The sequence below is a fragment of the Panicum virgatum genome, chromosome 1K (genome assembly GCF_016808335.1).
Source record: "Panicum virgatum strain AP13 chromosome 1K, P.virgatum_v5, whole genome shotgun sequence".
NCBI lineage: Eukaryota > Viridiplantae > Streptophyta > Magnoliopsida > Poales > Poaceae > Panicum > Panicum virgatum.
The window spans coordinates 31,313,408-31,338,714 of NC_053136.1; the positions used below are offsets into that span (position 1 = coordinate 31,313,408).

Below are 25,307 nucleotides of genomic sequence, written 5' to 3' on the forward strand. Positions count from 1 at the left end.
GATTTCGCCAAAGTTCAGGAGTTTTATATGAAAGCGACGTAGGCAGAGTGCTGGTTGATTTTACTCAAATCCAGAGGTTTTCTATAAAATAGCCTTCAATAAAGTGTGTGTCGATTTCGTCAAAGTTTAGAAGTATTTTGTAAATTAACATTCACCAAGTTTGGTGGCTCTTTTACAAAATTGTCATTCATGGACTGCGGATTGTTTTTGTGTTCAGGATTTTTTTTTTTGCAAAATTTATATCCCAAGTTCCTGGCCAATCCGACAGCCGAGGTAATTTGGGGTGATGTGGCCACCTCCAATGCAAGAGAATGCATCAGATTTAGTTGGTGGGTGATGTGACCACATCCCATGCAAGAGAATGCACTAGATTTAGTTGGTAAGATTCGGCTTGTGCGAGTTAACCAGTAGAATACGGAAATGTCAAATAGGAAAAGTTGAAATTTTCAAGATCTATTGGTTGGAATTATGCATTAGATAGAAGAAGGGTTGTTTCATTCATCAACTCAAAATCATTCTAGATGGCGTGACACTCTTAGGAACTACAAGATGAAACGGTCCAGTGGAATTTCGTCACGCAAAAATTGTTCATTACATAATACTAGCAAATATGTCCATAGTTGCTACGGGCAAATACTACAAAGCTATATAAATATATTGATTAGTATATAATAAATATATAAAAATGCATATATTCATATTTATAATAATATTTTTATATTATAGTTAAAAAATATTAATGTAGCACGTGTTAGTGAAGGATTTCTATCTTTTTCTATTTTATCTCCAAGCACTAATTCCATATGATTTCAAACCCTTAGCTCAACATCGATCTGGTTTCGATGTTGATTCAATCTTTTTCATCCATGGACCCACCACCCGCTATTGGATCCCCCGAGATGGAGAAAAGTCAACAAGGAAGCGGTGTTCACTTTAGAAATAGGTAAAAATGAGTTCGGATCAAACATAAACGGTGGAGAGAAGCAGTGTCTTCTTGCCTTAATGAAGTCGGTGGTGTTTAAACTTTTCTCACGGTGTCATGGCATGCATATTGGATCAATTTGACTTAACGCACCCCTTCGTGGTCAAATCTCAATGATCAACGTGGAACTACCTTCCATTGTCCCATCGACTAACTTGACTTTGCAAAGTATAAAAGACTTTCAGTAAGAGCATCTCCGAGAACTCTTTGTATCTTAGATGAGTTAGCTAAATAAAAAATAAAAAAAAACTTCCATCCAACAGAACTCTATGTACCTCGTCTTTTATCCTCGTTTTTTATTCAGGGGGTGCCGCTGGACATCTTTGTCTAGCGTTGAGCGCTAGCCATCCCTTTTTGGATTTTGAAAAAACTGTTGGATTTCATCTTTTTTTCGTTAGCTATTTCGTTTTACATAATAGCTATATCAGAATTTTAGCTATTCATGAATATAAGAACTCTTGGAGATGCTCTAACGTCCACATAATTTTGTTTTGAGGTCATTTAGAATGCAAGATACTGGATGATCCAAGTATACCAAGTATTATTACTATGAGTTAATTACACTAGCAGTTGTTAAGTTTGTCTCACTAGATCACTTAGATCCACAATATTTCAAAATTGTATTTCATATCCAAGTCGTATGCCTAAGTGGTACGGTTGGAGAAGTTTAAGGGCCAAAAGTGTATTTAACCATATTATTATTTTCCTGAAAAACCCTTGAAACGTTTATAATTTGTGGCAAGCAAATTCAGCCCATGGAGACAGCCCATGAGCCCACTAACAACTAAGCCCAAGAGGCGCTCCCTCGACTCCTCGAGCAACGGACGAGCCATTGTCGTCGGCCGGCGTCCCCACGTCGTCGGCGCCGCCGCACCGGCGCTCCTCTTCCGCGCCCCCTCCGGCCCTCCCCTCACCAGTCTTCGACGCCCCGTTTCCTGTCTCGTGCGTGGATCTCAACGAACTCCATGAAAGAAAGAGCGCATGGAAGCCCCGGCCGCCGCTCCGGGGAGGGGCGGCGACCGCATCGGCGCCCTTCCGGACGGCGTCCTCGAGGACATCCTCGGCTTCCTGCCAGCCCAGGATGCCATCCGGACCTGCGTGCTGGCCCGGCGCTGGCGCCACCTCTGGAAGTCCGCCAAGGCCCTCCGCGTCGTCGGCGGCGGGGACGGCAAGTTCCTAGGGTCCGTGAAGGAGCTCGGGGAGTTCGTCGACAACCTGCTTCTCTCCCGCGGAGGCGCGCCTCTCGACACGTTCGAGCTTAATTTCATGGGGTCCAGCGATGAAGAATTCCCCAGCTTGAGCATCTGGTTCCGTTATGCTGTGACGCGCAAAGCCCGGTTTCTCAGGCTCCGCTTGCACAATGACTTTGAGAGTTTCCACGCCTTGTCTAAACTACACGGCTTGCCTCTCGTCTCCAAGCATCTTGCAAGGCTAGAGCTTCACGGTGTTGGGGTCTACAGCAGTTTCGCCGATTTCTCAAGCTGCCCGGTCTTGGAACATCTAGAGTTCAACGAATGTGAATTCTCGTTCCGGAATATTTTGTCCGATTCAATTAAACATCTGAGCATCACTAAGTCCATTTCCGGCTTTTACCACACTCAGTATTTGTGCTCCGAATCTGGTCTCACTGCGATTAGATGAAGTTTATGGGTGGACTCCTGTGCTTGGGACCATGGTATCATTAGTGGAAGCATTTGTCAGAATACCTGAGTTATGTTTCGACGAGTGCAAACAATGGCATGCAAACTATTGGGATTGTGATTGCAAGTCTTGTGACAAAGATGGTAACAGTGGCAATGGCCATGACAGTTGTGTGCTTCTAAAAGGTTTATCAGAAGCTAAAAAATTGACATTGTTTTCTTAATCCTGTAATGGTATACCTGGACTCTTGTCTTTTACCTTTGTCATTATATTCATCTCATTATATATTCTGCATTATCTATATTGTTGGAGGTTATTGAGAAATGTCACCTAGACTAGCCTTTGCTTTTGTGCTTGTGTTGCCAACAACTAGTATTTTTGTGGCTTTTAATTGTCATGCTAGTATTTCATCTTTTCTGCTTGCACTTTGTCCAGTATATTTTCAAAAGGGACTTGAGATGCTGCCCAACGTTTAGCAAGTTGAAGACTTTGTTACTCAACAAATACTGGTCTGAGCCTGATAGTTTACATCCACTTGCATGTATCCTTGAACATTCTCCAGTTCTGGAGAAGCTCACTCTTCAGCTATTTTTGTGGAGAAGCTCACTCTTCAGCTATTTTTGGAGGTATACATTCTATAAATATGCAGCTCTTGAATTTTAGAATCATTGTACACTGTTGATTGATCTTATCAAATTGGTTCCTCTTACTATAGGTGCCTAAATGTGTAGAGGAAATGAAAGGAATCCCTGATCCGGAAGAGTTATCATCTGCTATATCAGAATTCCTTCAGATAATTGAAGTCAAATGTGAAATGGTTGATAAAGTGGTTCTCAATATTTTGAAGTTTCTGAGTAAACTTGGCATAAGTAAGCCACTGCTCACTTGTGGGAAAGAAAGCAAGTAATGAATGAAGAAACTTCTAAGTTCATTTGAAAAACAGTAAATGTTGGACAACCTGAGAGAGATGTTACTCTTTTAATACCTTTGGCGGACGAAAATAAGAAAACAAAATCAGTTAAAGTGTTTAAAATGATTTATAATGCGTACATCTTAACTTGCCAATCACTTCTGATTTCTGAAGATTGTTCAAATGTCAGATTCAGGTAGTTCTGGACAGTCATACTGAGTGTGTTAGCTTGCAGATTAGTTCTGAACCATAGCATAAATGGGTCTGTTAATAATTTAAAGTGGTAACATGATATGCTAGCTTGTCAAACAGTTCCAACTGACCGAGTTGCATACATTGATACATTATAGTATTATAATGGTAAATGGTTCTTTCACAAGTTAGATTTTATATGGGCAATCAAATGCCCTTGTATCTATGTAGCATTTTACTACATAGTTACATATGCAGCAGTGTACTACCATTGCTATATTTGTAATTGAATCCTCTATTTGTCCCGTGGGAACTAGTGAACGATGTCTCCATGAATTCTTCTTAGTTGCTCTTGTTATTCCAGGTTTCCATTGCTTTCACATAATAACATTAGTGTCACCGACTTAAAAAGTTTTTGGTGATGTGTGTTCTGTCATTTGATTTGGTCTTCCATCTTTCCACTTTTCGAATATTATTTGACTTATTTTGTTTACCTGGTCTTCCACTCCTATATCAGTATATCCCTAGCTAAAATTCTGTAACAGGGCTATATGATTATCATAACAACACATGTAGCTTGATGTTCTTGTCATGGGTCTTTGTAGTGGAAATTGGTCAGATGCCTCTGCTGTTGAACTCGTGCTATATTACTGAAAAGTGTTCACCCAAACTTTTCAATTTTCAGCATCTATGTATGATTTTTTCTTTTAAATGGTCATGTGCAAATGATATCGTAGGGAATGCTATGAAATATATTTGCAAAATATAATAGTCTTAGAATTTTCAATTCAGTATTTCAGTTAGAAGCTAGAAGGTGACAATGAAAGCCAGAAGACGTCCAAAACATCATATCTTCTGAATGGGGAGTGATTAATCATAAATAGGGTTTCTTCTGTATCTTCATTTTGGTAGAACATCGACATCCACCCAGTGCTGGAATAAATAAGTAGATACCCAGCTGTTTTATCAAGTGAAATTCAAATGGCTGAAGCCTATTCCAATATCTCAAGTTCCCTTGTGAAGTTTTTCTCATTTCTCAGATGGCACTCCTTAGCAACTTATTGTTCTTTTCATATTTTTGCAGTTTTTGATCAACATGGGGTTTTGGCTGAAGATGGATCTGGTACCACTTAGCATATTACACAAGATACGATGCAAAGCTCCATCAGGGAAGGATCGTTGCTGCCAGCCAAGGATGTCTTTCATCTCTGGTTCCTAGTTTTAGTTGTAGCTGTAAGGAACACTTAGGAGTCAGTAATTAGTTGTTTCAATCATTTAGCTGTACCTGGTTTGACCTTGTTATGGCTTTCGCTACCTTCCTCCCCGATCAATGATTAGCATACTCAAGGTAGTGTCCATGTTCTATGCAATTTGAGAAGAAACTCAGTATCATATATCTTGTCCTTGCTGAGTCCAATTCCTGTGATGCTAGGATTGAATCTGTAGTAATGCTGGGTGAGTACTATTACACTCACATGATTAAATGACTTCAGAGCTCATGATTTTACAAATGTAGTTGGGCAAAAAAAATTACACATGTTGAATTGTTGAGGCAACCCTGTAATTTCTGTGAGCGAGTTTACACCTCATTTGATCACATATTCACAACCTCCTTGAAAAAACGCTCTTTATCTCCTTGCAATTTTGTCCTTGTACATCTCCAGCTGTTGTCTTTCCCACGTGGCAATGTCCCTGCTGGCAATGAAAGCCAGCAGACGTCCAAAACATCATTTAGCTGTAAGGAACACTTAGGAGTCAGTAATTAGTTGTTTCAATCATTTAGCTGTAAGGAACACTTAGGAGTCAGCAATTAGTTGTTTCAATCATTTAGCTGTACCTGGTTTGACCTTGTTATGGCTTTGGCTACCTTCTTCCCCGATCAATAATTAGCATACTCAAGGTAGCGTCCATGCCTATGCAATGTCAGAAGAAACCCAGTATCATGTATCTTCTCCATGCTGAGCCCAGTTCCTGTTATGCTAGGATTGAATCTGCAGTAATGCTGGGTGAGTACTATTACGCTCACATGATTAAAGGACTTCAGAGCTCACGATTTTACAAATGTAGTTTGACAAAAAAAAATTTGTTGAGGCAAACCTGTCGTAATTTCTGTGAGCGAATTTACACCTCATTTGATCACAGCCTCCTTGAAAAAACGCTCTAACTTTATATCCTTGCATTTTTGTCCTTGTATTTGTATATCTCTGGCTGTTGTCTTCCCCGCATGGTTATGTGGCCTTGGTCAGGTTGTTGCGCAGAATATTGTTTTTTTTTTCTCCAACAGGCAGGTTGCTGCGCAGAATATTGTTGTCAGGTAAAAGTCTCAGTTGAGGACCATCATCAGAAATTTGAAACCCCTTCACGGTGGTTATGTTTCCTAATGTCTCTTTGAGTAAGGGTGATGGATTGGCGATTACTAAGCTCACACAGATCCAGGGATGCTGTGTCCTTGGTGGAGCCTAAACAAATTTAAGAAATCTGTCATTTTGTTATTACTCCACCAATGTTGCAGGAGAGCCAAAATTTAGAAAATTCTTTAATTTTGATTTTTGGTGGTGTATTGCTATCTGGAATCAAATTCCCTTCCCTTTGAACTTGCTGATCCAGACGATGTAAAGAGCACAGACGTACAACACGACCAAGATATTCATACATTCGAAAGTACACCATGGAGACAAGCTGAAATCAGGAAAAAAAAACGTCACAAAAGAAGCGACATGGGTGGATTCATAAACCTGTGGTGACATTTTCTTGGGGCACTCTTCTCATATGAATCATGATGACAAATTTAATCGAATATAGCATAAAGGCACCTTGCACGGTTGAATCCAAATGGAATCAATTAGTATTTAAACCGATCTTTGTGTTTTCGCTCACATGCTTACAATCAATCAGGGGTTTATATCATCTGGTGGCACTCGAAATCAATTTGGTGTGGTAGTGTGTCTACTCATGCAGTTAACATGGGAGTTCACAGCAACACCTTCTATCGAACAGTTTATATTATATCAAAAGCACAAGCTGTCAGTTCATATAAACACGACATAAAGGATAACAAGAACAATACTCCGATCTACTTCTTCAACCAAACAGATTCTGCATTCCCCTCATATCACATCGTTCAGAAGAAAGGCCTTTGCTATTCTCATTTTCCACCTCAGTCATACTCAGACTGTACCAGCTACTCATCTAATATCATATTTCATTTTTTACCCTAATCTGAAGATCATGAACAGTTGTCTGTTCAATATTGATAACTTTCACATTTTATACCTGTAACAGAGTCGGCTTTGCTCTTGATGGTTCTTCTATTGTATGAACTGGATACTGAATCTTATGCTCTTTCGCACTTGAGTTCACAAATTGAGGTACAAGATGGATATTAAAGATGGACAAAAGCTGACTGCCTTCAAGTATACCTGGAACCTAAGCCAAGCATGTGCATTCAATGAAAGCGCCTGCAAGGCACAAACATCTGACGGTTTTAGAAGCTGAAAAATGTGCGCTTAACTTCAGTTTATACTGATCTCAATAATCCAGGTGCAAAACAGAAATGGCGGTGGCACCTTAGGAGGGCTTAATCGGATAATTTAACCAGTCAACATAAACGAGACTTAACTAAAAAGGTATAATTAATTATGACTTACAACATTCTGACATTGGCAGCTAGATTTGTCAGCATTATTGAGCATATAATGCGATGGTCCATGGATACGAAAAATACAAATACACATCTAGTCTGCTAATATATTAATCACAATTCAAAAGGTAAATGGACAAGTGCGATAGAGAACTATAGAATTCCAAGACGTACCAGCAGATGCATGTCATCGGAGACAGAGAGTGCCGCAGTGCTAATGGAGCAATGGGCACAGACAAGCTTTGTTTTAGCAGATCCCATTTGTGACATACTCCTAATACTATAATGTACCACATATTAGGAAATATCCACATCGTGAATGTGTGCTAGCTTGCACCAATCAGGGCCAACATTCCTTTTGCACCTCTCCTTAAGCTTACAGTGGCAATTGTCCATGCTTAGATTACTCAGAGATGCAGGCATATCTGGAAGCATCTGGATCAGATTTGCATTGGATATCTTCAATGACCGCAGGGAGGTCAGACTTGCCATCTCTTGCGGTAAACATTGCAAATGAGAAGCATCACGCACTACTATCTCTTGAAGGGTTTGACGGTTGCGAAGAAGCCATTCCTCAGGTAAAAGTGTTAGTTCAGGACCACCAAAAATTTGAAGCCCCTTCACAGTGGTTATGCTTCTTAATGGCTCTTTGAGTAAGATAGATGGGTGGTCGATATCAAGCTCACCGAGCTCCAAGGCACAGCCAGATAGATCAGCACCCTCCACTGATTGATCAGATGAGTCTTGAACAAGCCTGCTACAGCCAGTGATTGCCAAGAACGCGAGTGAATTGAGCCCTTGAATTCCATCCAGTGATACAAGCTCTCTGCAATCCTAGATAGCTAGATTTTAAAGCTTTGTCAGTCTTGAGAAGGCTTCTATGGAGGGAAGGGATGCCATTGCACAGTCACTAAACAACACAAAAGTCAGCCCTGTCAAACTCGCGAATACGTCAGAAGGGAGTAATGGCATTGCACATCCATCTAAAAACAACCGCCATAGTGATTTGAGACCTTGCAAGGAGTAGATCAGTTGAGTTTCAGCATCACCACATGATCCCAATCTGATATCTCTCACTGTAGGGGGCAACCTGATCTCTCCTGTCACCAAATTTGGGCACCTCACTATTTCAAAGGTCTTCAGATTGGAAAATGAACGAAATGAATCCTCTGGTAGGCACGGTAGAGAGATAGAGATTGGGGAAACACCACACACCCTGATTGGGGGGTGACCTTTCATATATATAACCGAGACGGCTTGATGTACAAGTAAGAGTCTACAAAACTTAGAGCACAAGACAAGTCAACTATACATATCTCTAATACCCTCCCGCAGTCGAAGCGGGAGGATCCCGAACGCAAAGATTGGACTGAAAGTTAGTAAATAACTAGGTAAGCCTTTGGTCATGATATCCGCGAACTGATGAGAGGATGGAACATGAAGCACTCGAACCTGTCCCAAAGACACCTTGTCTCGGACAAAGTGGATGTCAATCTCTATATGCTTCGTGCGACGATGATGAACAGGGTTAGCCGTCATATATACAGCACTGACGTTGTCACAGTAGACCAGGGTCGCTGAAGACAAGGGCATATGAAGCTCCTGAAGAAGCTGACGAAGCCAGCAAGACTCAGCCACAGCATGTGTGACTGCTTGATACTCAGCCTCTGCACTCGAGCGGGAGACTGTGGTCTGGCATTTGGAAGACCAAGACACCAGATCGTCGCCGAGGAAGACACAATAGCCAGAAGTAGACCGTCGGGAATCAGGACAGCTGGCCCAATCCGCATCAGAGTAGGCTGTGAGGCGATCCACTGGTCCAGTGCCAATGTGAAGAACAATAGACAGTGTGCCCTTCACATAGCGCAAGATCCGCTTGAGCAGCGCAAGATGAGGCTTGCGGGGATCATACATGAAGAGACACACCTGCTGAACAGCGTAGGCGATGTCGGGTCGAGTCAGCGTGAGGTACTGAAGTGCACCGGCGAGACTTCGGTACTGCAAGACATCCTCAACAGGATCACCATCTGTTGCCAGACAGCTTGGCTCGAGTGTCAACGGGTGTAGCTGTAGAGTGACACTCGGCCATGCCAGCACGCTGAAAAAGATCCACCGCATACTGTCGCTGAGACAAAAAGAGACCATCAGTAGAATGGGTGACAGAGATCCCAAGGAAGTGATGAAGATCTCCCAAATCTGTCATGGAGAACTAAGAGTGTAGACGCTCAGTGATGCGGTGAAGTAGGGCAGTCGAGGAAGCTGTGAGGACGATGTCATCGACGTAGAGCAGCAAGTACGCAATATGACCGCCCTCTTTGTAAACAAAGAGAGAGGTGTCCGAGACCGAAGCAGCGAAACCCAGGGTGCTAATGTAACTGGTGAAGGGCTGGTACCAAGCCCGAGGAGCCTGCTTGAGTCCGTACAAGGACTTTTGCAGGAGACAGATGTGATCTGGGGCAGTCAGATCAACAAATCCAGGCGGCTGCTGGCAGTAGACTGTCTCCTCCAAATGACCATGAAGGAAGGCATTCTTCACGTCGAGCTGATGGATCGGCCAGGAGCGAGATACGGCGAGGCTGAGGACGACCCGAATCGTGGCCGGTTTGACAACCGGATTGAAAGTCTCGTCGTAGTCGAGTCCATGCTGCTGTGAGAACCTGCGGACGACCCACCGGGCCTTATGGCGAGCGAGGGAGCCATCGGAGTGGTACTTGTGCTTGAAGATCCACTTGCCGGAGACGACATTGGCACGAGGCGGGCGAGGAACAAGCCGCCAGATGCCGTTGTCGATGAGCGCCCTGTACTCGTCAACCATCGCAACGCGCCAATTGGGGTCGGCGAGGGCGCTGCGATAGTTGGCCGGGAGTGGTGAGGGCGTGAGTCGCGGAGAGCTTGAGACGGTCCGGTGGCTGTGGAAGGGAGCCCGTCTGAGCCCGAGTCACCGGACGGGACGATGCCGGCGCACGCGGCACGGAGACCCGCGCCGGCCCAAGGGAGGGCTGGGCGCGAGGTATCGGAGAAGGAGCCGGTGCCGCCCTGTGCTGAAGAGGAGCCGGCCGCACAGGGCCCTGGACGTGCTCCGGAGGTTGTAGTTGCCGGACGTAGATGCGGAGAGGCCGGTGAGCACCGGCAGGCGGCCGCTATACGGCCGCAGCGGCCGGCTGGTGGTCGTCTAGAGAGCCGACCGGGGCAGAGGCCTGTGCAGGCTCTGCAGGCGCCGCTGAAGGGCCAGCGAGCACCAGTGGGGCATGGCGGATGGGGCCATGCCAATTATGGTAGGGTCCTGGTCGGCCAGGTACGACTGATCGATGGAGGACCGCGTTCGCTCAACGTCCGAGGACGGAGCTGGCGCGGAAGGACGACCCTGTAGAAGGAAGTCAAGTGATTCCAGTGGCGGCTTGGTAACCGCGAACGGAAAGTTAGCTTCATCAAACACAACGTGTCGAGATATGATCACTCTACAAGTGGAGAGATCCAAACAGCGATAGCCCTTCTGGGAGGAAGGGTAACCGATGAAGACGCGGGCTGATGAGCGAGGAGCCAATTTGTGAGATGTTGTGGCACTAAGGTTAGGATAGCATAGACAGCCAAAGACCCGAAGTATGGAGTAATCTGGCATCTTGTGATATAGCCGATGATAGGGAATGTCATTGTTGATGGACGTGGAGGGGCGCCGGTTGAGCAAAACTACAGCGGTGGCCAAAGCTTCCGCCCAGTAGGTGGGAGGCATGGAGGCATGGATCAATAGGGTGCAGATGGTATTGTTGAAGGTGCGCATCATTCGTTCAGCCTTGCCATTCTAAGCAGAGGTGTAAGGGCACGAGGTGCGAAGAAGAACGCCACGTGCAGCGAGGAACGTAGCAGTGGCGTTGTTGACGAACTCGGTGCCGTTATCTGCCTGAAAGCAGCGAATAGGCAAACTGAATTGAGTGTGAGCGTAAGCAACGAAATTGACAATATGATTATGAACCTCTGATTTTTTGCTTAAGAGGAAACGTCCAACAATAGTGACTGAAATCATCAATTATCACAAGATAATATTTAGGATAAAGTCCATTTTTGACCATCGAACTATTGCCCGAGTTTGGTTTTGGCCATCGAACTCCAAAACCGGGTATCCTTGACCACTCAACTCTGCAAAACATTTACAAATGGCCATTTAGCCCCTCTTAAGTGGTTTTGACCCTGGTTTTCACTGCCACGCTGGATCTACTAGCCATGTCAGCATGCTGACTAAGATGGGTCCCACACGTCAAGCTCCATTCCCCTTCTTCCCAATCCACGTGCCGCGCAGCTCCGGCCACCGCCGCCGCCGTCCCCTGTCTCCACCGCGGGCCCGCACCTCCGCTCGCCTCGCCTTGACCCGCTCCTCCGCCGAGCCACTGCGCCGCGGGCCGCGTGGCTCCGCTCATCCGGCGAGCCGCTGTGCCTGCGCCACCCCAACTCCAGCCGCCGCGCCGGCTCTACGGGGCCCAGCGGCCGCTCGGGCGCCACGGTGCCCAGCCCCGGCCACCATGCCGGCTCCGCGGGGCCCCTGCACCGGCCGCTACTCAAGCCCGCCGCTGCTCGTGCACCGGCCGCTGCTCCAGCCCGCCGCCGCCGCTGCTTCGGCCGCCGCCGCCTTGCTCCCTACCACCCCTACTGTGGCTCGCCGCCGCACAGCTCCGCGCTGCCCTTGCACGGCTCGCCGTGGCCCAGCCACTGCCCGCTGCCCCCTCGCCCTCACGCCTCACCGTGCACGGCCGCTGCTTCCTAGCGGTGCCGCTCGCGCCGGTTGCCCGGCGTCAGGCTGCCGCGCGGCACCGCAACAGCCTCGACGCTAGCTCACCGACCGCCCTCCCACCAGTCCTTGCTCTGCCCGCTGGCCGCTGTGCCTCGGTCAGCCCACCGCCGGCCATCTGAAGGGGCGGCCAGGCGAGCTCGAGCTCCGCCGCGGGCCCGTGCCGCCGGGCCAGCGAGCTGGAACTCCATCGCGGGCCAGCGCGGCCGGCCAGGTGAGCTGGAGAGGTGCGGAGGGAGGGCGGCGGCCAGCGCAGGGTGAGAGGAGAGGAAAGAAGGGAGGGAGAGGAGAGAGGAGGGCTGACATGTGGGCACTGCCCACCGCCATGTGTCAGCCACGTCAGCGAAACCACCCTTCAAAATAGTCGGATGGTCAAATGTAAACGGTTTGCAGAGTTGAGTGGTCAAGGATACCCGGTTTTGGAGTTCGATGGCTAAAACCAAACTTGGGAAATAGTTCAATGGCCAAAAATAGACTTCTTCCGCTAATTAAAACTAGAAATACTGAGCACTGGTGATGTCCAAACATCACAATGAACGAGTTCGAAGGGAGCTAAAGTGCTAGATGATGAACTAGTAAATGGCAACCGAAAATGTTTGCCAAGCTGGCAAGCATGACAGAGACCACGTGTGGTATGTTTACATGAAATAGCTGATAACTTATTAAGTGAAGCTATGGCGGCAGGCGCAGGATGACCAAGACGTGAATGCCAAGCAAGGCGGAGGCATCGGCGAGATGACAGGAGGCTGGGGCGGGTTGGAAGGGATGGTGTAAATATCCCCATCGCTATTGCAGCGAAGAATCACGGTCCTGGTCTTCGGGTCCTTCACAGAAAAGTTAAGGGCGTCAAACTCAATCGAACAGTTATTGTTGCGAGTAAACTGTCGAACAGATAGTAAGTTGCGTACAAATTGAGGAGCGACAAGAACATTATTGAGTTTAAAGGTTTGATCAGCTAGAGACAAGGTAGAAGTGCCACGACTACAAATTGGGATAGAAGAGCCATTGCCGACGGAAATGAAAGACGGCAAATGGGGAAGGCGGGAGAAAAGGATACCGTCATTGGAGGACATGTGCGATGTCGTTCCGGTGTCGAGCTTCCATGGATTGGCACCCTGAAGTGCCATCTGGTTCAGGGCGGCAATGAGACCCGCCTTGTCCCAGCCACCTGGCGCAGGATAGCCGGCGGGCGCCGGCGCAGGATGCGACACCTGCGACGGTGCTGTTGTGGGCCCCAGGTCCACATGTTGAAGCAAACCCATGGGCTGTTGGGCGGGGCACCGGGTTGCGTTCCACTCTGGGAACCCTGGCCACCGTGCTGATGTTGGTTGCGGCCGCCGCCGTGACCACCATCGCCACCGCTGTTGCCGCCGTGACCACCATCGCCACTGCTGTTGCCGCCGCCGTTGCCGCCACCCTTGCCGCCCTTGCCCTTGCCCTTGCCATCATCACGAGGCTGCGAGGACGAGGGCGTGGAGCGGCAGGAAGGAGAGGTACAGGCAGCCGTAGTCGAAGCAGCAAGGGCGGAGTTGGAGGCGACCTTGTTGTCGTTGGCGAGGCGGAGTTCCTTCAGACGAAGCATGTTCACCGCCGAGGTGAAGGATGGCAGCGACCTCGTGTTGGCGATGAAATCGGCGGTGTTGGAGAGGCGCGGGTCGAGGCCGTTTCAGCAGGGTGAGCACCACCTGACGGTCCTGCACGGGGAGGCCGTTTCGGCGTTCTGCTTCAGCTGCGCGGCGTAGGCCTCGATGGGGAGATCACCCTGAGTCGAGGAAGCGAGCTCCTGGTTCAGGATGACAGCGCGCGGTTCCTGGTTCGCCTGGAACAGATCACAGATGGCCGTGTAGAGGTCGCGGGCGGTCTGATCAGGCGCCATGGCAAGGTCAAGGATGCCATCGGAGACAGAGCCGTACATCCAGCTGCACACACAAGCGTCGGGCTAATTCCAGATGGGATCAGCCAAACGGGTCGCGACGGTGCCGTCGATGTGACCTGGAAGGCCGAACTTGCCGCACATGGTGGTGAAGAAGGCATTCCACTTGTTGTAGTTGGGCAGCGGGAGGTCGAGCTCGATGGGGACGTGGGTCTTGACGTTGACGGAGGCGTACGGATTGACGAAGACCGGAACGACGGAGTCGTGCGCGGCAGGGAGGGTGCCCTGGCCGGTGCTAGGGTTGGTGGCCGACGTGGTGGAGGACGTCGACATGGCGCTCGGTCAGGGACCAGTGCGGCGGCGGCGCACCTGGTGGGTGTTGGACGTGCGGGCCGGGCGGCGGCCCACGGGAGTTAGGGTTGCGGAAGGGGTGAGAGCCAGAAACTAGGCCCGGACTAGTGGCGGAGCCAGGATTTAAAAGTTGGGTATTCCCATATTAAAAGAACATTCAATACAAAAATGTTAAAAGTTCAAAATTCTACAAAAAAGTTCAAATTAAAAATGGTCCATGCAACAAAGAGAAATCAAAATTGTTTTTCTTTTCATTTCTCATGTGATGATTTTTCACAAAATTATTTCCACTAGACCAAATAAAATAGATGCAAGTAGCTCTACAAATATTTGAAATCACTAACTTGCTATTTATTTCTCATAGCTCCGCGATCCATGCTAAAAAAACATACACACCACCGTGCAAATACAAATATGGGCTCCTGCAAGGTGCGAGACCCCGGGGGGGGGGGGGGGGGGGGGGGCTCGAACCCCGACTGGTTGGTTGCCTATCGGCAGCCAATCACCGAGCTACACCCCTTCTTCTGCTCCTCGAAGAGCAACTATGGCACTTGATGTTGAGCGTCAGTGCATCTGTAATCTCCCTTGCATGTGATGCACTGCCCGGGTGGGATGTGAGGCATGTGACATCTCTGTGTCGGCGTTAGGCTGAGTTATTAGAAATTTAAAACTAGAATTCTTTTCCCAACATAACATATACATGTGTGTATACTTGACATATACTTAATTTTCAAGCAAAATAGTTGGGTATTCCTGGGTAGGCATCCATACTAGCTCCGCCCATGGCCCGGACTCTTGATACCATGTAGAGAGATAGAGATTGGGGAAACACCACACACCCTGATTGGGGGGTGACCTTTCATATATATAGCCAAGACGGCTTGATGTACAAGTAAGAGTCCACAGGACTTAGAGTATAAGGCAAGTCAACTATACATATCTCTAATAGGGACGACAGACTTGCACATTGTTTGATGGAAAATTCCTCTAGATCAGGAAGTGAGTATCCCTGCCACTAACTTGCCAGATCTGGGCAGCTGGAAATCATTAACTTTGAAAGAGATAGGCCTGGCCTTGGTGATGATGATGAACTTGTACTGGAGCTCACTAAAAATGATGGCAGTGGTACAGCTTGTAGACCAGCATTATAGATTTCAACATGTCGAGTACAGGTAGGTATATTTGGCAGCAGTCTCAACTCCTTACAATCACGCACCACAAGCGTGTCAAGCCGAGGAAATAAGTTCCCACCTTCAGATCCAACCCATTCAGTGCAAACTGGCATGTTTTCAATCTGTAGTACCTTAAGGGATTGCAGTCCATATGGTTCCTCAATTCCGTAAAATGAAGAATCCACAAGACTTACCGATTCCATGTTAAGTATATAGAGATACTAGAGACAATTTCTTGAGACCTTCAGCAAGAGATATTGAAACTACTCTTGATATCTTGCAGCTCTTTGGTAATGCCTTTGGGCTCACAACAAATCTCCAGAAAAGTAGTGTTCTTCCCATACAATGTGCTGAAGATGACAAAGCTTTCTTGCAAGAAGCCCTGCCATGTCAGATCTCTGAATTCCCTTGTAAGTACCTGGGAGTTCCTCTCTCTCCTCATAAGATTACTAAGGCACAAGCACAGCCCATTATTGATAAATTAGCAAATAGACTCCCAAGTTGGAAGGCTGATCTGCTCACCAAAGCTGGTAGAATGATTTTGGTACAGTTTGTGCTTACCTCAATGCTCATTTACATTTTATTGGCTCTTGAGTTACCACCTTGTGTTTTAAAGGCAATTGACAAAATAAGGAGATGTTTTTTTGTGGAAAGGCAGAAAAGATGCTAGAGGAGGACATTGCCTGCTTGCTTGGCCAAAGGTCACAAGACCATTTTGCTTGGGAGGGCTTGGTATTTCTGATCTTCAAAAATTGGGGTGGGACCTGAAGTTGAGGTGGCTTTGGCTGCAGAAAACAGAGCCTGAAAAGGCATGGGTACTCTTCCCCGTCCAAGCACAGCCCCAAGTCCACTCTTTCTTTGAAATGGCTGTTCAAACGGTAATTGGTAATGGAAAAAATACCTGTTTTTGGACAGATAGCTGGCTGCTTGGTCAAAGCTTAAAACAGTTCCTGCCACATTTGTTTAGTGCAATACCAGCAAGAGCAAGGAAAAGAATGGTTTATGATGCTCTCATAGGTGGAAGATGGATTTCAGACATTAGAGGAGCTTTAAGTGTGCAGGTTCTAGTGGAATATCTCTACCTTTGGGACCTCCTTTTTCTATTGTTGAATTGCAGCCAGAAGTGGAGGACTTACATATTTGGAGGTTTTCAAATTCTGGGATATACACCACTAAATCAGCCTATGAGGCCTTTTTCATTGGAGCTACTCATTTTGGTTCGTGGGAGAGAATATGGAAAAGTTGGGCTCTAGGGAAATGCAAGTTCTTTATGTGGACGGTGGCACACAATAGGGTCTGGACAACAGATAGACTTGCTAAAAGAGGCCTTAACCACCCACCGAAATGCCCACTTTGTGATCAGGTTGGAGAAACAATTGATCACTTATTGGTCTCCTGTGTCTTCACCCGACAGTTCTGGGTCCACACCTTGCAGCAGTTTGGGCTGCAAACCTTGGCGCCACAGTTGGATGATCACTACTTTATTCATTGGTGGGGGGAAACTAGCAGCAGGTTCTCGGGTCAGGTTCAAAAGGGAATCAATTCCATCATTATTCTAGGATCTTGGTTAGTGTGGAAGCACAGGAATTACTGTGTGTTTGATGGAGGAACTCCTAATTTATCCCGGGTCATGGCAGCCTTTAGAGAAGAGGTCCAACTGTGGTCTGTAGCTGGGGCTCGAGGAGTTTCTTATCTCCTTGCCCTAGCTCCCACCTCCTAATTGCCCTGTGCAGGTGGTCTGGTCCTTTAAGTGTTTAGTGTGTCTAAGAGAGTGTGTTCTTCCTAGGGTGTGTTACAGATCCTTTATCCCTGTAACATTTTTGTTTTGGGGGCTCTTTCCCCCCTTTTCTTTCTTCTTAATATATTGATGCGCAGCTCTCCTGCGCATTCGAGAAAAAAAAAGATACTGGAGACAAGGTAGCTGCCCAATAGGTGGAAGTCGCTGCAATTGTTTACAATCACATAGACAGAGATATGTCAAATTGATGAGCATGGGACTTTCCAGCCAACATGGAGATCGAGAACCAGGATATCCTTGAATCTTCAATTTACAAGAGTTAGGATGTGGTTGAAGTTTGTCAAGAACTTGCTCAGCTTTGCTTGGGTCAGATAGGTCAGAAGAGATCGGGCTAACTTGCAGTACGTCTCTAGGGCCTGGTCGAGACCACTTAAATGTTATAGCAGATAGATTCTCTTTCTGGTTCAACATAACTTCAGCAGCTTCTTCTGCGTTTGTTACTCTGTCAAGACCTGAAACATCCAAATGGCAGATGCTCTTTAGATTTTTGAGTTCACAAATAGTGTATCCATCTTGTTGTTTGATCGAGAAACCATATAGTTCATGTAGAGAAGTCATCTTTCCTACATAAGGAATCATAGGCATTATAAAATATGATAACTGCACATGGCGCAAACTAACTAGATTGCAGAAACTGTCCATTTCTCCTTTTACAGGAACTGCAAGATGAGGATCATCATATTTTATTATTTGCAGGTGATATAACTTGTAAACTGACTGCGGGAACCAGGAGTCATGTGTCATGTTCTGTCCAACCCAAATGAGAGACAAGTACCGAAGGTGCAGTAGATTGCCAAATTCATTAGGTAGTTTGCAAATAGAATTTGTGGTTAGGGATAACAGCCGCAAGGTTTTGGACACTGCCAACACTTTGTTGAGTACGAGTTCTTGTGCTGCTTGATCTTGTCCTTGAAAATGCATGACAAGGGTGCGCAGTTTCTTTGCTTGAGAGATTTGGTCAATCACAGTAAGATTTATGTTTTCAATGTACATGTGTCTAACAGTCTTCAGATTTATTTCTGAAAAATTGCTGTCAACTCTAGCACATTCCTTTACTGAAGCCAAGCGTCCCAACTCATGCAAAGATCATGAATAGCATATTTTTCTTCATATTATTCATCAAAAAACATGCATTTTATGTCACGGCTAGATAGAGGTCTTGATTTGATGTCGAAGAAAGACTTCCTGGTTAATGTATCCAAATACTCAATTCCAACATCCTCTGGCATCTTGTCATCCACATGTTGTATAAGTCCCGAGCCCATCCATAAGTGCACCAGTTCTTTTTTTTGTGAACTCATAATTTTTATGGAATAAGCTGCAGTACCTGAAACATGCCTGCAAATGAGTCTGTAGATGTTGATAACTTAACCTTAGGACCATCATGATCCCTTCCTTACCCTGTTCGATATTATAAATGCTTGATGCCAAAATTCTGTTCCAAGTGCTACTGTCCCTTTTGCTGCTCAGCAATCCACCAAGAACTTTTGCTGCCAATGGAGAACCACTGAGTTTGTATGCCATTGCCTAAGGTTGTTAGCCCGAGTGGTGTGAAGCAACCGCCCCCACTGGGGCGAATTTCCCCACCTGTGGGAAAAAAAACACCCCTCGTTGTGCTCCTGATAGCTTGGGCTGTGTAGTCAGCCTGGCCCGGCCTGGCGTCACGGTTTTCCGGCCCAGTGGGTAATGGTCCCGGCTCGGGTAACGGTTCCAGGAAATGGCACCAGACCCAAGGTCAGAAAGAGCCGGGGTTCGGGGGTTTCTCGGCCTGCGTTAGAAGGCCTCTTTCTTATAAGAATGCTCGGGGGGCGGCTAGCCCCTCGCAGGTCGAGTTTTTTTAGTTTGTATGCCATTTTCTTGCTGATCTGCTGCAGATTTCTGTAATCATCAGGATTAACACCATAGAATGCATGCCTGTTCAATAGAACAAGAAGGTCAGTTTCTTCTAGTCCACTCAATGTCAATTGCTGACATCTTTTCCTGCATTGCCCTTGCAGCAAGATCAGATACTGATTGCATTCGAGTCATCAGCAAGATCTTACTCCCTTTTTTCCCCATATTTCAATGGGCGCATTAAATTTTCCCAATCGCTTAATTTGTCATCATTCCACGCATCATCAAGTACAAGGAGAAAGGTTTTGGAACTCAATTCCTCCTTGAGCTGCTTGTGAAGAGCATTTAGGCCAACAATGTTTATTTGTTTTCTAGTTACATCTTGAAGGATATTTCTTGTTAATGTTTCAACATCAAAATCATGAGAAACACAAGCCCAGATAATCAGATCAAAATAACATTTTACCTCATCGTCGTTGCATATAACTTGAGCGAGTGTTGTCTTTCCCAATCCACCAATCCCAATTATAGAAAGGGTCAGTTGGATCCATGCCACTCCAATTTCTTGAAATTGGATCTCATGTTGAAAATCATGCCATTGAGTGGCATGATTTTCAACATGACACCCAATTTCACGGAGTTGTGGTGGCATGAATCGAATTTTCCCTTATAGAAAATATAGGGATACTATTGACTGTCCCTTCAGGTGCAATGCTTTCATCCTGGGTGAACCAGTCAACTATATCCTTCCTCTCCTTCTCTCTGCCAAGTACCAGACTTTGAGGCAGTGAGCTTGTTTCACGCCAGTTCCTGAAATCCATTTCTTGTCTATGCTTTAGCTTATTGTTATCGAACTGATTGAGGACATGGAAAAAAAACGCTCTACACCACCAACAGCATCATCTAAAGTCTTGACATCACTTTTTAACCTCTGCAGAGATCCAGTGTTGAACATATGATTAAACTGTTGGACAAGCTTGCCTTTGCACTTATGCAGAGAGCCACTCACCCTATTATCTCTCAATTTCACCTCTTCCTCAAGCCTGTAATACTCCAACTCATCAAGCGCGTCCTCAGCTTCCTCAATGGCGTCCCGGAGCTGCCACAACCAAGCATCCAACGCTTCACTTTGTTGATGATCAAAATTGGCAGGGACCAGTCTGACCGGTATGTTTAGGCGGTCTGACCGGTCGACGCGTATGTAGCTGGTCTGGCACGACCAACCGGTCTAACCGGTGGGTCTGACCGATCTGACTGGTCCAAGCAGAGTCCGACTACAACTAGAATTATTCATAGATTTAGATCTTGTAATAGGATTTCTTGCGGGGCAAGTCCACCCACCCTATAAATATAAAGGGCCACGGCCGATTGAGGCATCCAATCGATCAAAATACAAAACAAATCTACTATTTCATTACCTTTACTTTTATCTCTCAACCCTAGCTTTTCCAACCCCATTATCCACTGTTCTTCCTTCGTCTCCGCGACATCTGAAGGCGTTCTAGGTGGCCTGCTGATCCTAGAACAACCCTACGTGCGCTTACCCTGACAGGGTCCCTCTCGGGCTAGCGTTCGTCGGATCTCGCCGTCTCACCCCAGTGACCGGTCTGACCGGTCCCTCTGACTGGTCTAACCACCCTACGCAGGAGGTGCTGCATCGAGCCCCTCCTCGCGCCGCGCGACTGTGCGCGTTCGTGTGTTGGCCCTAGATTGGCGCCAACATATTTTGTCGACTCCGCTAGGGACAAAATATCTTGGTTAACAAAAACCGATCTAATCTACCTCAAGAAGATGGGATCAACTGCCAACGTCGACACGGAGAACATCATCCCGACAACTGAAGAGCATCTTCCAGAAGATATTCGCCAATTGCTAGAGGAGCGCAAGAAGAAGCGCGATGAAGAAGATCTGAAAGCGGTGCTTGCAAGCATCAAGGTTGATCGACGTGGCAAGGTCACTAAGATCAAGGAGATCGACTTCACCTCCACTTCTGCGGATGCATCTGAGGTAACACCCCCTGTAAGTGAAACATCTGCTGGTGTTACCATGGAGCAAGTCAAAAATTTGTTCGCTGAGCGAGATGTGCGATTAGTTGATCTAATTACTGAAAAAATGATGGTATTAGCCGGTAAACAACCAGTAATTGATGACACGTTGCCTGTTTCTACTGTTGAATCTACTGACATCCCTGTCTCTCAACCATCGATAACTTTACCGGTGAGTCAACTGCCGTATGGAATGCCGATGAATTATTTCAGTGGTCAAACAGTAACACCAACAAATGCGTTGGTGGCTCAGCAAACATATTCTGATCCGCTTACAAGCGTTCATGGTTCGGCTAGCTTTCGCCGAACGTATGAGTTAGAAAATTCTACGCCACCATATTCTACTCATACTTATAACATGCCACCAGTACCCCCCAGAGGTACTATGCCACAATTCGGTCCTATCACAGACGAGATGTTTGACCGATACGTGCAGCGATGGCAAAACAGACAGCAACTAGTCAGACCAACCCAACAAACCGGTCAGACCGGTTCATCTCCACCGGTCAGACCGGTCGTATCGACCGGTCAGACCGGTCATGCGACATCAAACTAGCAGATCGTGTCTACCTCCACACAACCAAATTCATCAATTAATCTTGAGAAATTTCTTGCTGAATGTAAGAATGATTTGGCTAAGATGATCAAAGAAAGTCTTGGAGTAGATATTAAAGGCAAAACTCTATCTTACCAAAAGCCGTATCCTATGTCTTTTGATACGGTTACATATCCTGCTGGCTTTAGATTGCTTGAATTTGTGAAGTTTAATGGAGATGATAGTAAAAGCACTTTCGAGCATGTCAGCCAATATCTTGCACAATTAGGAGAAGCTAGTTCTATAAACGAATTGAAAGTTCGTTTGTTTTCTTTATCTTTAACCGAAACAGCTTTCTCTTGGTTTAGTTCTTTGGCTCCTAACTCCATTACTTCATGAGAACAATTAGAGCAAAAGTTTCACGATCACTTCTTTTCTGGAAGTTATGAGCTTAAATTGTCCCATTTAACATCGGTTAAGCAAATGCGCGATGAATCTGTTAATGATTACATTAGAAGATTCTGCGATACAAAAAGCCAATGCTTTAATGTGAATCTTACTTGAAAAGATCTAGCGGATTTAGCTTTTAATGGCTTGAGATCTCACATTAAAGAAAAACTAGAGGGCAATGACTTTTTTGCTGTTAATCAAATGCATCAAAGAGCTTTGGCCGCTGAAAGCCAAAGCAAAGAGTTGCAAGAAAGTCATAGACATCATCGTCCCAATACTCATGCTCTTGAGTATCATTCAGATTCTTCGGACGATGAGTCTAAAGAGGTATATGCCGCTGAATTTGTGTGGTCACCTAGTGACAAGCCGAGTACTTGTTCTTCTTTAAAGCCGATTAACAAAAATCGGAAGGAAGAGATCAATTTTACTTTTGATGTGTCCAAGTGTGAGAGAATCTTTGATGAACTAGCAAAGATTGGGAAAATTAAGTTCTCTCACATTATTCCATCGGCAGAAGAGTTAAAGCGGCGTGCCTATTGCAAATTTCATAATACTTTCTCTCATGCTACTAACGATTGCAATGTGCTTCGTAGAAAGATACAATCGGCCATAGATGAAGGACGATTGATTCCTCCTACAATGCAAATTGACCAGAATCCTTTTCCAATGCATACACATGTGATTGAATTGAAAAATCCCAAGGTTTTAATTCGGCCAAGTCAAGCCGAATCAACTAAAGGGAAGAATGTGATCATTGGAGAACAGAGACCTGAGAGGAAGGTGCTGTAGAATAAGACTCCTCGAGCTACAACAAAAACATCAACACTCGGGGGGCAACGCAAAGAAAAGAAGACCGGCAGCAATCTGACTGGTCAGACCGGTACGTCGAGCGGTCTGACCGGTCCCCAGGGCGGTCTGACCGGTTTCCAGACCGGTCTGACCGGTGTGTCCAGTAAATCTGAAAATTCCTCCACGGTTGGAACTAGAACAAGGCCGAGCTTCAAAGAGCTCCTGGCCAAATATGAGAAGGAGGGAGCTGTCCACAAGCAGAAGGAATGGCCAGATGAAGCCAGAGGTACCAAATTAACGTCAACATCTAGTGAGCAATCGGATTCTCGCCTACGTCAAGGTAATTGTGTTGTTACGCCAAATTCTGAGCCGATTGCTCCATGGTTCTAGTCATATCCTTATTATTATACACACTTGGATTATAGTAGGATGTATATGCTACCATATTATATTCAATATTCTTCTATGTATCCAAATTGTATTCCACAAAGACCGATTAGCAATAATTTGGTCGAAAAAGATCTTAATTGCAGCAAGGAGGGTGAGAAGAACATGAAGAAAGATTCAAAGTACTTATAGCCGAGGTGGTGTCCCTCAGACTTATCTCACACTCAAAAGAGAAGGTTAGACTTATCTCACACTCAAAAGAGAAGGTTACAACATTTGCGCAATCAAGAGAAGATGGAGCAACAAGTGGAGGTCGAGCCAATAAAGCCAATTGTCATGAAGAAGGTTTGGAGGCCAAAGCAAATTATTTCATCATCAACTTGAGGTAAAATAAGACACGGCCGATAATTTTTATCGCCCTTAGCACAAAAAATGGCTGATGCATTAATAATCATCGCCCTTAGACAATTTTGGTCCAGAAGAGTGTTCTTTGGCACGCAAGCTTTGCCAAAGAACAGGAGGGCATATGTTGACGACCAAAATTGGCAGGAACTGGTCTGACCGGTATGTTCAAGCGGTCTGACCGGTCGACGCGTATGTAGCTGGTCTGGCACGACCAACCGATCTAACCGGTGGGTTTGACCGGTCCAAGCAGAGTCCGAGTACAACTAGAATTTTTCATAGATTTAAATCTTGTAATAGGATTTTTTACGGGGCAAGTCCACCCACCCTATAAATATAAAGGGCCACGGCCGATTGAGGCATCCAATCGATCAAAATACAAAACAAATCTACTATTTCATTGGCTTTACTTTTATCTCTCAACCCTAGCTTTTCCAACCCCATTATCCTCTATTCTTCCTTCGTCTCCGCGACGTCTGAAGGCGTTCTAGGTGGCCTGCCGATCCTAGAACAACCCTACGTGCGCTTGCCCTGACGGGGTCCCTCCCGGGCTAGCGTTCGTCGGATCTCGCCATCTCACCCCGGCGACCGGTCTGACCGGTCTAACCGCCCTACGGAAAAGGTGCTGCATCGAGCCCCTCCTTGCGCTGCGCGGCCGTGCGCGTTCGTGTGTTGGCCCTAGATTGGCGCCAACACACTTTGATCTCTGATCTGTTCTGTGTCAACAGCATCAAAGACCACTTGGATCTGAGGGAGCAGTTTTTCTAACCTTGCTTTGGTACTCTTCAAACCTCCTGCTTTCTTGTTATCCTTCAGGTAGTCAAAGGCCCTGTTGATGCTATAGGAGATCGCTGATGTTGTAACAGCTTTTCCTGCAAAAGCAGCAGCAGCAGCCTCCATAGCTGGGTTATTACGAGATCTAAGAAAGGTTCAACACGTTCCTGGTTGAGGCTAGTGGACATCATCTATGTGTACTATCAATTATATTCACAACTAGGTCCTATAAAAAAATTAGCATGGACTTCAATTTTCAATAGGGGGCTCACTGATGACATATGACTGCTTTGAGTTGTGTCCTTTACCCCATCGACACGAAGCCGTTTGAGACTGAGTCCTGTCGCTGTTGCTGTGAATACAAAAGTGGTGGGATATATGCAGAATACAAAAAAGGCCCTTCCATCTTCCTGAAGTTTAGCTATCCATAATGCACAACAGGGGCTACGTTGCAAAGTGACACACCAGAGCTAAATATCTTACAGATCTGAGGCTGATAGTGAGTGGGATGCACTTGGAGTTGCACATACCATATTCCCAGCGTGGAACGCATGGTGGGTCCGGAGCATCGCCACCTACAAACTCCTTCGGTTCGCAGAGGATGCTACAATTGACACGGCGTCACAGCCTGAGCAATACTGTTGTTGGTGTAATGCCATGGGTGCTCTGTTTTGCAATTCGTCGAACACCTACCTGGTGGGCATCCAGTCTGGTGCACAGCGAGGAATTATACTTGCAGGGTACCATGCTAGC

At 46.2% G+C, this 25,307-nt stretch overlaps 1 protein-coding gene, 2 long non-coding RNA genes and 1 pseudogene across 3 annotated transcripts; 2 read left to right on the top strand and 2 right to left on the bottom strand.

The window, feature by feature from the left end:
- Window positions 1-1,963: 1,963 nt before the first annotated feature.
- LOC120654553 (MEIOTIC F-BOX protein MOF-like) lies at window positions 1,964-2,623 on the top strand. The gene has a single exon (XM_039932123.1). The coding sequence runs from the start codon at window positions 1,964-1,966 to the stop codon at window positions 2,621-2,623; it is 660 nt and encodes a 219-aa protein (XP_039788057.1).
- Window position 2,624: 1 nt separating this feature from the next.
- LOC120702723 lies at window positions 2,625-5,209 on the top strand. The gene is made up of 3 exons (XR_005686511.1): window positions 2,625-3,249; window positions 3,339-3,492; window positions 4,810-5,209. It is a non-coding gene; the product is annotated as an uncharacterized LOC120702723 (long non-coding RNA).
- Window positions 5,160-6,577, bottom strand: LOC120702730. Its single transcript, XR_005686512.1, has 3 exons — window positions 5,823-6,577; window positions 5,563-5,716; window positions 5,160-5,460 (listed from the first exon to the last, which is right to left on the bottom strand). It is a non-coding gene; the product is annotated as an uncharacterized LOC120702730 (long non-coding RNA).
- Window positions 6,578-7,567: 990 nt separating this feature from the next.
- Window positions 7,568-24,709, bottom strand: LOC120702734 (annotated as a pseudogene).
- Window positions 24,710-25,307: the final 598 nt, after the last annotated feature.

Coding starts and splice junctions, on each gene's coding strand:
- LOC120654553 (XM_039932123.1), top strand. CDS start 1,964: ATGGAAGCCCCGGCCGCCGCTCCGGGGAGGGGCGGCGACCGCATCGGC.